General features: G+C 49.3%; 1 protein-coding gene across 1 annotated transcript in view; it reads left to right on the top strand.

The window, feature by feature from the left end:
- Window positions 1–8,007, top strand: part of sf3b2 (splicing factor 3b, subunit 2) — a 27,420-nt gene extending 19,413 nt beyond the window's left edge. Inside the window, exons 15-22 of the mRNA XM_048619668.1 lie at window positions 524–613; window positions 1,420–1,527; window positions 1,818–1,925; window positions 2,297–2,442; window positions 3,215–3,316; window positions 4,200–4,299; window positions 6,422–6,607; window positions 7,854–8,007. Coding sequence (XP_048475625.1) covers window positions 524–613; window positions 1,420–1,527; window positions 1,818–1,925; window positions 2,297–2,442; window positions 3,215–3,316; window positions 4,200–4,299; window positions 6,422–6,607; window positions 7,854–7,925 — 912 coding nt within the window. The 3' untranslated portion in view covers window positions 7,926–8,007. The remainder of the gene's footprint in view (window positions 1–523; window positions 614–1,419; window positions 1,528–1,817; window positions 1,926–2,296; window positions 2,443–3,214; window positions 3,317–4,199; window positions 4,300–6,421; window positions 6,608–7,853) is intronic.
- The last annotated feature ends 4,282 nt before the right edge of the window (window positions 8,008–12,289 follow it).

The raw sequence follows: 12,289 nt of genomic DNA on the forward strand, positions 1-12,289 counted from the left end.
CCCCGTCTCCTGTCGCCTCCTCCGGCCCCGACGCCCCTCCCCGTCTCTGTCGCCTCCTCCGGCCCCAACGCCCATAAGATATACGAGCAGAATTAGGCCATTCAGCCCATTGACTCCGCTCTGCCATTTGACCATGGCTGATATTTTTCTCAAACCCCATTCTCCGAGATCTCCTTTTTTCTCAAATTTCAGCCTCTCGGGCATCCCCCGACTCCCATCTCTCCAGCCCCTGGGGACTGTGCCTTCACCTGCCTAGGCCCTGCCCCCAGGAATTCCCTCCCTAAACTTTTTCACTTGTCTGTCTTGCCCTCCCCCCTCTTAAAACTGACCTCTCCAACCCAGCAGTCTCCGATTCCTACGATCTGCTGATGTGTTTCCGGGTCTGGTTTAATCTGATTGGCACTGCTGCCTTTGGGTCGTTTCACTGGGTTAAAAGTAGTGTATGTATAAACTCTGTACTGCGTCATGGTGAGTTAGTGAGTGCCTGCCTGACTGACTGTATTCTGTTTGCTCTACATGACAGGGTAAAGAGTTTGAGACCCGGCTGAAGGAGAAGAAACCTGGAGATTTATCTGATGAGCTCAGACTGGCTCTGGGAATGCCTGTTGGAGCGGTTAGTAAATTCCATCCCATCTTTGAGAGGAATGAAACCAGGATCCCTGACCTCACAGACACTTAAACTTGTCTCTATCCCTGTTCCCATCTGGAATTGTCACTGTATAACACAGATACAGACCCGTCCCCACCGGTACTGTTCTCCCCATGTCATACAGGGCCAGCCTTGCCTCTCGCCAGAATTGTGTCCCATGGTCATGCTGCTCTGAAATACCACTTCCAAACAGAATTAAAATTTGGAAAGAGAAATTATTTCTCCCTCACTAGTAAAGTGAACCTTGGGATCTACCAAATTCCCTCGAGTTGTGGAGTTCCACTAAGGGCCAGAGTCCCTGGTATGCAACGATGTGAATTGGGAACTGTATGTCACTGTTTGGGGCTTGAATGTGAACACGGATCTCCTCCCCCTCACACTGCCAGTGAAGGAATGTGTCTCAGTTTGCGGTTGGCACCAGTACAATAGCTTGGCTGACTCGGCAGTATCTGTCTCTGGATCCTCCTCCAGTTTTTCAATCCTCAAATGCTCTGAGATCACTCCCACTTATGACCCTCAGCTGGCAGGTCCATAAGCACCGGAATTTACCCCCCAAACAAACCTGCTCCTCTGTCTTCCCCTCTAAGATGCTCCCAATGACCTTCCTTGCCTCTCCCTTTATGGTTATACATGAAAGTTCAGTCGGATTTGTGCTCGCATGAAGATTGTACAAATTGGAGTTGTTCTCTGTGGCAGATTCTCTGTGTTTCCGAAGTTGCTCTTTGTAACAGTTTGGGTTTTAGTTATTGTAATGTTTGTGTCTTCCACAGAACGCACACAAGGTCCCTCCACCGTGGCTGATTGCCATGCAGAGATACGGTCCTCCTCCATCCTATCCCAATCTCAAAATCCCCGGCCTCAACTCTCCTATCCCAGAGGTACGTACGATCCTCCTTAACGTGACGGGACAAGAGGGAAATGGTGCTATCACAGTTTACAATAGCGGGTCAGGCCAGTGAGTTTCCTCCGGGGGGGTGTTTGGGTCAAGTTAATGAGAAGAAACTTTTCAGTGACAGAAGGGTCGATGACCCAGATTGACAGCAATTGGGAATTTTAAGAAGTTGGATCTGGGATGTTTAGAGCCTGCCTTGGTCTGTTCACCCTTTTGTTTTCTGTTCAGGCTCTAGTAATGTTCAGGCTGTGAAATGTCTGTGTGCTTCCTTTGCAGAGCTGCTCCTTTGGTTACCATGCTGGAGGATGGGGAAAGCCACCTGTCGATGAAACTGGTAAACCACTGTACGGCGATGTGTTTGGAACCAATGCGCTGGAATTTCAGGTAAATCCTACCGAGCTGACACTGTCACGACACAGTAAGACTCCTCCTCAGGCCCCACGCACACCACTGACTGCCCAGTGCCAGTTTCTCTGACACACAACATGACAAAGCTTAGGCTAACATAGCTTTGGAACACCCCTCCCGAGTCTCTGCACACACCACGCACCATCGGAGTGCAGGGATCTGCTGACACCAGTGTGTGTATCTGCTTGTTTCCTCATGTGAAACCGCACCACAATTTAGCAACTGTCCAGGCACTATATTGAATAGCCTATTCTTTTTCTGGTGGGATAGATTTGAGAGGCTGAATGGTCCCCTCCTGTTCCTGTGGGATGTACACAGATGAAGAGGTTTCTGATCTTCCCCCACAGGCGAAGACTGAGGAAGAGGAGTTGGATCGGACTCCCTGGGGTGAGCTCGAACCTTCCGATGAGGAATCCTCGGAGGAAGAGGAGGAGGAGGATGAGAGTGATGAAGATAAACCAGACGACACCGGCTTCATCACCCCAGCTGACAGGTAGTGACTTGAGGCAAAGCCCCAAGCGGTGAGATCCCTTGGTATGTGACTCCCTCTTGGGCCTATCTGTAGCTTGGACCCAGAGCTCCGCACTGTGCCTCATAATAACTCCACTGTCACTGAGGCTACTCGTCTGCTCCCACACCGTTCTCTGGTATCCTCTCGGATCAGTCCCTTTGCCCATCTCTGTGCTCGCCCTGGCCTACAACATCCTCACCAGTACACTGCCAGTGCCCACCTCTGCCTGACTGCCCCCTCGCACCAAACCTTCCCTCCACCCCCCCGCCAAGTCCCCAGCTCTACCCCTCCTCTCTTCCTCCCTCATCCACAGTGTCTCAGTGATCAAAGTGCCTGCCCCACTCCCAGAACTGGATCTGCGGGAATCTCCTGTGGTAAAATATAGGGAAGACCAAAATTTCCACGTGACCAGCTCCATCCTTCTCCCTGTTAACAATCTGTGATTAAACTGATCTGTTCACAGCCTGGGTGGGGATCACCCCCATTTTCTGGGTCTGCCTCCACCGCCGCCGCACCCCCCCTCCCACCCCCCCACCACACTCCCATGTTTCCACCCTCATCATATCCCCCATGTTCATCAGCTCCAGGCCCAGCTCATCCAACTCTCTCCTGGCTCCTACCCTTACCCACCCCCTGCCCCAACCGCTCTCCCACCCTCACTGGGTAACTGTTCAGGCTGGTGACCTGTTCCCTGAAAGTGATTTTTCTCTCCCTCTGATCGTTTCCTTTTCACGCTCTCTCGTTCTCTCTGCAGTGGGCTGATTACCCCAGGGGGTTTTTCCTCTGTCCCGGCCGGAATGGAGACCCCTGAACTCATTGAATTGCGGAAGAAGAAGATCGAGGAAGCCATGGATGGGTAAGGACCCCTGTGCCTTGATGTTCCAGTGTGTCGGGGCATGATACAAGGGTAGGGAGGTTATGTTCCGGTCATACTGCATGCTGATGAGACCACGGCTAGAAAACAGTGTGCAGAGCTGGTCTCCCTATTCCAGGAAAGTTGTAAATGCAGTGTGGACAGTTCAGAGAAGGTTTCCCAGACAGGCTTCAGGAAGGTGGGGCGGGCTATTGTACGAGGAAAGATTGGACAACCACAGCTGGGATCCACTGGTGTTACGTGCAGTCAGAGGGAGCCTGATTGAAATGTATCGGATCCTGAGGGGGGAGGGAAGGGGAATGTGGAGAGAATGTTTCCTGTTGTCGGAGATTCTCAAAGACAGAATGAGGGGAAATCTTTGCCCTGAGACTCTGGAACTCCCTTTCTGAAAAGGCAGTGGAATTAGAGTCTGTGAATATTGTTAAGGCAGTGTGGATTGACCCTGGGTCAGCAAGGAGGGAATGTGGAGTGATCTTATCGGAAGGGGGAGTAGGCTAGAGGGGCTGACTGGCCATCTCTAGCTCTAGCTTGTATCTATTACTCCCAGCTAGTGCTGGAAAGGAGGTGAAGGGAGCATGTAGATTTAGTATGGGTTTGGCAGTACAGTCTCAATGGGCCAAAAGGCCATCGAGATGGGAAGCAGTGTGAATGGAGCGGGGGGGAGCGGTCGGGGTCAGCAGGTGGGGAGGGAATGTCAACTCACTCTGTCAGTAGGATCCTGGGCATGGCCTGAGGTGCAATGGTGGGGAAAGAGGTGTTTGGTTGCAGGGGGTGCCGGGCAGGGTGGAGGTGGAGGTGCAGGGGTGGGGGCCTGGCTCTGGGCACTGGGGATGTCTGTTTAACTGTAACTCCTTTCTCTCCCCAGCGGCGACACCCCTCAGCTGTACATCCCGGTGCCAGAGAAACGGACAGCGACAATCGGGGGAGCCATGATGGGCTCGACACACATCTATGACATGTCGGCGGTGAGTCCCTCACCGCACCCAAGGGGGGCGGTAATCCCCCACCCCTCTCACGCTTGGCTCCCATCGGTAGAGCCTGTTTGTGGTCCAGTCAGTGTGTCCTTCACTGAGGTCCTGTCAGGTTAAGTCTGTAACCTCACAGCCCACAGCCCGTGCTGAGTTTGGGGCACCTGCCCTGGGGGTACTCTCCAGCCCTCTCAACCCCTGGGTCAGGAATTAGTGCAGGGTCCGCACTGGAGCGCAGGAGGTTGAGAGGCAACCTTACAGAGGTTTATAAAATAATGAGGGCTACAGATAGAGTTAATAGTGGTTCCTTTTCCCTAGTGTGGGGGATTTCAAGACTAGGGGGCACATTTTTAAGGTGAGAGGAGAGAGATTTTAAAAAAGACATGAGGGGCAAATCCTTTGCACTGAGGGTGGTTCGTGTGTGTAATGAACTTCCTGAGGAAGTGGTGGATGTGGGTACAATTACAACATTTAAAAGACGTTTGAATAAGTACATGGATAGGAAAAGTTTGGAGGAATATGGGCCAGGAGCAGGCAGGTGGGACTAATTTAGTTTGGGGATTATGTTTGGCACAGACTGGCTGGGCTGAAGGGTCTGTTTCTGTGTTGTATGACTATCCATCTGCGTGATGGTGAGGTGCTCCAGTAGGCACAAGGGTGTGGAGTGTGAAACTAGCCAGCTGTCTCCTACACTGACCTGGGGCTGGATCTCAGACTCAAACTCTACAATTCAGTCCAGGGCCTTGTAGATATCCCTCTGCCAATTCTGCCTCCTTACCAGATTGCTGTGTGTGGGAACTTGCTGTGCACAGATTGGCTGCCATGTTTCTGATACGGCAGCAGTGACCAGGCTTCAAACAAACGCTCCTTTGGCCATGAGGCAGTGGGAGGTGCTACAGAAATTCACACTTGTTCTTCAAGTGAGGCTTTGTGGCATCTTGGTGAATAGATGAGTGGAAATGATTGTGAGATGGGGGTGTTTTTGTAAGGGCTGCTGGCACTCTGTCTATACAAGGTCAGGGCTCTCCATGTCTGGTGTAACTCTGTCTTTGTGGCCCTGACACACTATCTTTATAACGATTTTGCTACGTGCTATTTTTACAGCACCAGAGGTCGTGGGCTGGGTAAATCTCCCCAGTGTCCCCTGCTGCCTCTGTGCAGTAATTGCTGTCTGCTTAATGGATCCTTGGCCTGAGAGAGAAAGCAGCAACGCTCCCAGGATGGTCATCTAGAGAAACATCCTCAGACATCCCACCCCTCCAATAGCAAGCCACTTTCAAAGCCAACCTTCCCACCAAGCCCAGACTAACCAGGTTTCCCATGACTGCCTGAGCAGCCTTTTGAGGACAGGGTTGGGTTGAGGAGAACTGGGTAACTGTCTTTACGTCGCTGTCCCAGTAAACAGTCGCCTGAAACAGGCCACTTGGCCCATCTGCTCTGTGCTGGTGTTAGTGCTGCATATGGAGCCCCTGCTACCCAGTGGGACTCCTGGTTGGTGCAGAAAGGCACTGGAGGGGACACAATCCATAACAGATCAATAGCCTGTTACCGACCGTTATCCTCAAAAGAAGTTCACCTGTGTTTGGTGCTGGGGTCACAGCTGATTGTGTCTAACCAGGATGTTGCCTGGTATGGGGGGATTTTAGCTCTGAAGAAAGGTTGGATAGACTGGGTTTGTTTTCACTGGAAGGCAGGAGGTTGAGGGGCGACCTGATAGACGTTTATAAGATTGTGAACGGTATGGATAGAATGGGAAGTATGAGACGTTTTCCCAGGGTGGAGGGGTCAATTACTAGAGAACATAGTTTCAAGGGGAGGGGGGATGTTTAAAAGAGATGTGCGAGGCAGGTTTTTCACACAAAGGGTGGTGAGTGCCTGGAACACGCTGCCAGAGCAGGTGGTGGAAGCAGACACAGTAGCAGCATTTAAGACACACCTGGATGAATACATGAATAGGAAGGGAATAGGGGGATATGGATCCTGTAAGTGAAGACAGTTTTAGTATGGAAAGGCAAAATGTGTCAGCACAGGCTTGGAGGACCGAAGGGCCTGTTGCTGTGCTGTATTGTTACTCGCTGTGCCCTGTGCGAGGCGACGCTGACGGTGCTGTGTTTGATAGGTGATCAGCCGTAAGGGCCCGGCCCCTGAGACCCAGGGGATCGAGGTGGCTCTGGCACCAGAGGAGTTGGAGCTCGACCCAATGGCCATGACCCAGAAATACGAGGAGCGGGTCCGTGAGCAGCAGGCCCAGGTTGAGAAGGAGGATTTCAGCGACATGGTGGCTGAACATGCTGCCAAACAGAAGGTAAGAACAATTTCTCCATTCCTCCTCCTCCTCTCTTCAACAAACGCAACATTACCTTAAACCGCCCCTGGTGAGGCACAGCAGCAGAAACCAGGCCAACAGGTCAGTGGGAGCTGATCGAACAGGAATGGGCCCTTCTCAGTATCTAATTACCATCCTCCGGGAAGTATCACACACCCCACCCCCTGCCCTACCTGTCTGCACAATCGGCACCACAGATCCCTCTCGATGGGTACCCGAGTATGGACATAACCATGGGAAAGGCAGGTACGTCATCTCCCTCTCACAGTTCACCCAGCAGTGCTCCCAGGACCAGGGCAGCACTGGGGAATCCGGAGAAAAGCTCCCTCTACACTGCCCATCACCCCACCCCCCAGAGAAAAAAACCCAAATCAAACACTCCCACAGGGTTGGATCCAGACAAAAGCTGCCTGTACACTGCCCCCCAACACCCCCCAACCTTCAAACACTCCCAGGATAGAGATAGCACAGGGTTAGATACAGAGTAAATCTCCCTCTGCACTGTTTCCTCCACCACCACCCCCCGCCCCAAATCGAGTATTCCCATGGACAGGGACAGCACAGGGTTAGATACAGATTCAAGCTCCCTGTACACTGTCTTCCCTGCACCACTGAACATTCCCAGGACAGGGACAGTAAACTGGGTAGTTCCTGTTTTTGTTTACTGCAGTGGAATAATTGTGTGTGAACCTGGAGCCTGATAGCGGCCCCATTCAGGAGGCCGGCACTTGGCCATTGTTAATGTAATCTGTGCCTTGGCCTGAATCGGTAGATGATGCCGAGTGTCGATTCAAAGGGGCATGGGGCAGGGTGACCTGCTGAATGCTGTTGGTACCTGGGGGCTGGCGCTGATCCAGAACCCAGCAGGGCTGCCTATGGGGTTGCTGTCACCAGGTTTATTATGTGTGTGCCTACTGTAATGTGGTGCTGAGATTGTAGTGTGTCACCTGACAGGCCTGTCACCAGCTCCCAACTCTTGCACAGTCACTGCCTGGTCAGAATGACTGATCCCACAACGGGAGCAATCTCGGTCCGTCACCCCCTACCCCCCACCCCAGCCAATGCTCCTGAGAACGGGCCTGTCCCCTCTCTGCTGTTCTGGTCACATGTCCATCGTTGGTTATGGCTGTGTGTTGGGTTTACGTTGCCGTGGGAGTGTCGTTGCGCTGCTGATAGCTGCTATAGAAATGCAGGATGTTGTAACAGTTTCTTGTTTGGTTCACAGCAAAAGAAGAGGAAAGCCCAGCCCGCTGACAGCAACCGAGGAACTAAGAAATACAAGGAGTTCAAATTCTAACTTTACCCAACCACAGCCTTCACCTGTTCTCTCTGCTTCCCCACTTCGTTGTATTAAAGTTGTGATTTTTTTTTTAAACAGTGAAGTGTCTTTGCTGTGGTTTTTTTACACTCCATACAGCAACTGGTTAATGTGGAACAATTCATTCTGTTCCAGCATCTTACGATTTTTTATGGCTGCACATTTTGATTGCTCCTGCCCTCTACGTGCACTTGCTGTCCCTCCCCACCCCTGACCCCACATATCCGTAAGAGACTGCACAACTGTCTCTGAGCTGCTCTCTCTGAGCTGTGCACGGTGTTCTATTCCATCCTCCTAATCACTGCCTGCTGCCTTATTTGTGTGTGACCATCAGGAACAGGAATCCAAGAGAACAGGCTGTGCTCGGCAAATCCCAGAGGGAATGAAGCAAACATTCTCTCAAAACCCTCAATTATTCCCGCAGGGAGTTTATTTCAGTCCCATGATGTCAGCTCCAGATCATTTCACAACCTGCTCAGAGTTGGCTTCTCTATCTCACTCGTAGTGTCTTTGCTGATCTTTGCATCTCAATGACTCTCCGTCTGTGTAGTTTAGTGTCTGTTTCTCGAATTCACGAAGGGGTGGGGCAGGAAGATCCCAATGTGGATTCTGCCTGTCCTCGAGCCAGACTGACAGTCTCTCATTCCTCACTGCAAATTATCTCATTCATTCAGACTGAGAATCTGCAGCTGGTTCAATCCAATCTTCCAGTTCTCTTCTACTCCTGCTCGAAGGCACAGCCTCTCACTGGGGTACAGTCCCAAACACACACTGACTCGCACTGAGGTACGGGCTCCCAAACACACACAGATTGTCACTGGGATATGCCCCCACCCACCCACACACACGCACACACATGGGTATGGGCTCCCACACACACACACAGATTCTCACTGGGTACGGGCTTGCCACTTCAGCCCACCCCCCGACGTGTGCGCGCGTGCACACACATACACACACAAAGGGGTATGGGCTCCCATACACACAACATGCACTCACTCAGTCATGAGTACGGGCCCACACACTCTCAGTCGCTGGGGTATGGGTTCACACACACTCAGTCACTGGGGTATGGGCTCTCTCTCTCACACACATTCACATCAGGGTACATACTGAATGCTGCTGTAAGAGATAGGTTCTTGATTGGGAAGCGTTACAGAGAGAAGGAAGGAGAATGGGGTTGAGAAATACATCAGCCACGATTCAATGGGCCAAATGACCTGTTTCTGCTCTTATATGGGGTTAAGAATTTCATGGGATCAGGAAAATGAGTGAGGATTACATTTCTTGGCCTGCTGTGTTCATCAAGCTCTGCACCTTGTTGTCGATGATTACATTCATTGGCTTCCTGGGAAAAGTGAGTTGGTTTAATGAGGTGTTGGAGATCATCTGGAACACATCCCAATGTGAATATATTGTTTGTGGTAGGAAATCCTGCCAGTCTCTGCTCCATCACATTGGAGCTGATCAGGTCAATAAGCGAGCACGGCAAAATAGCAACAATCCTGAGGCAGCTGAAATATTAAAATAAAATGAAGATATTACAGGATATTAAATTAACCACAAGCTTGAAACACAAGGGATCAGAGCTGATTAAACAAAACTTTCAGCCAGCTCTCTGCAGAATTTCAAATCCATCAGGTACCTCAAACATCAATGGCACAGAGGGAGGGCTGCTCTGTCACGGGGTCAGCGCTGAGGGAGGGCCGCTTTGTCAGGGGGTCAGCGCTGAGGGAGCGCCCCACTGTCGGAGGGTCAGCACTGAGGGAGCGGGCACTGTCGGAGGGTCAGCGCTGAGGGAGCTCCGCACTGTCGGAGGGTCAGCGCTGAGGGAGCGGGCACTGTCGGAGGGCCAGTGCTGAGGGAGCGCCGCACTGTCAGAGGGTCAGCGCTGAGGGAGTGGGTACTGTCGGAGGGTCAACGCTGTTTACTACAAATAAATAATTGCTAATTCCCAATAAATGCCTGTGAACTCTTGCCATGGAGCTCTATTACTTAAAACAGTATGCCCCTTAAACTGCCCCTACATTCTCAGCCCTGCTATAGGAAGGACATTATTAAACTGGGCAGTGTTCAGAAAATTTTTACCAGGATGTTGCTGGGAGTGGAGGGTTTGAGTTATAAGGAAAGACTGGATAGCCTGGGACTTTTTTCACTGGAGCATAGCAGGTTGCAGGGTGACCTTATAGAGGTTTATGAAACCATGAGGGGCACAGATAGGATGAATGGTAAATGGGACTAGATTGATTTGGGAACGTGGCCGATATGGATTAGTTTCACCGAAGGCTCTGATTCCATTCTGTACGACTCTGTGACTCTCAGACGGACACAGCTTGGGAAAGAGAACCTTGCTGTGATGGATGGAGGGTAAGTTTGGGAAGGCAGTGAATGATCCTTCTTCCCAGGGTTAATTGAGATGGTCCTTTCAGCTCCATTAGGATCTGCTGCTCCTTGATTTCCATTCTCAGATACTTTCACTTGTTTGCACAAGGTATAGGATGGCTAATTTTCATATTTATAAACCCTTGGTCTTCCTGGTTAAAAGCCACAGTTTGTAGCAACAGCTTAAATTGTTTACGTAAGGAGAGAGGAGACGGTTTCTGTCTCAAAGAATCACACCCATAAGCTGTTTTGATTAGCCAGGAGCCAATCACAAAGCCGATGCTAGGCCGAAGGCATTTTTCATGGATGACAGGGTCCCATTCCACAGACCAATCAGCTGCTTGTTACTGGCTGAATCTCCATTAATGTCCAATCCCCTGCCTCCAGCCACCCTATAACTTGTCTTCCTCCTCTGCTTGAACAAAGCAGCTGTGTAAAGACCACATGCAATGAGGGTCCGTGATTTGCTTTTAACACATGCAGCAATTCCTTCCAAAGTCCTTGGTTTTTAACTGTCCTTTCCCCATTTCAGTGCACAATCACAAATACAGAGAAATAAAGGAAATGGTCTTTATTCTGCATATGTTCCATTTTGGTGTAATGTGCACCGTCCTGCTATGTGGCTAATGTACATGGCCTTCAGACCAATGGAATATACATCTCCTCTGGTGTATAATATACAGTGTATGTCTGTAATGTATATGTTGCCAATGTGTCTCAGTGTACCTACACTTTACATGGACCTTGGTGCCTTCATTGTACACCTGCTGTGTGTGGGTACTGAACAAAGTCTCAGTGTCTGTGTGTTAAAAATGCTGTCTCTCCAAGTCTATAACATACCATTCTAGTGAATTTATAATATACACAGACCCAGTGTAGGTTAAATATACACAGTCCCGGTGCATGTTAAATAGGCATGATCCTGGTGTATCTATAATGTACATAGTCCTGGTGTACAGTTCCAGTATACATACAATGTACACTGTCCAATTGTGAGTTGGTAGCATCTGTGGAGAGAGAAACCCAGTGAACAGCTGGTGTTCAATATGACTCTTCTTCAAACTCTGCCAAATCTGCTGAGTTTCTGCAGCACTTTGTTTTATTTCCGATCTCTCACATCCTCAAGACTTTGTTTTTATCTCAATTTTTGTGTTATACACATTTCTGATATGAATGTACCTACTATAGGCACTCTATCCTGCACTGTGTACATACACTGTACATAATGTGTGTTTGTACCTTCCCCAGCAAATATACTGTGTTTACACTGTACATGGTGTGCACAATGCATTGTGTGTGTATGTTGTACATGCTCTGTATATTTTCTGGTGTACAGTTTTTTTTTGTTTTTACAGTACACTGTATATACAGTATATGGAGTGTATATAAATTTACTGTACACTTGCTGAGTATACATTGTACAGTATGTACGTGTAACATTGAGTACATTTTTACTGTACATGGGCTGAGTATACATTGTATAGTGTGTATGTGTAGCATTGAGTATTTTTACTGTATACTGGCTGAGCGTATATTATTTCAGTGTATATTGTATGGTGTAAATGTTATCATAATACTGAGTGATTATTTTAGTGTGTATATTTTACAATGTACATTTTACTGAGTGTAGTTTATATTGCGTGTACAGCATATTGTGTGTATATTACGCTGTGTACAGTATCCTGAGGATATTTTATTGTATGCTGACTGAGTGTACAGTACATTAGGTATACTTAAGATTGAGGATGTTTGTTGGGGATATTGACACTTATTCATTATGTATATTTGGGATATTGATTGGGGATATTTGGGATATTTTGCTGTACACTAAGTATATTGTGAATATTAAGTTTATTTCACTAACACAGACTGGGTGTACAGTGAAAGGGGTTTATTTCAGATTGGGGATGTGTTTTTTGTAAATATTGAGGTTATTTCTCTGTAACACTACTGGTGTACAG

This window comes from Rhincodon typus, chromosome 43, assembly GCF_021869965.1.
Source record: "Rhincodon typus isolate 14 chromosome 43, sRhiTyp1.1, whole genome shotgun sequence".
NCBI classification, from domain to species: Eukaryota; Metazoa; Chordata; class Chondrichthyes; order Orectolobiformes; family Rhincodontidae; genus Rhincodon; species Rhincodon typus.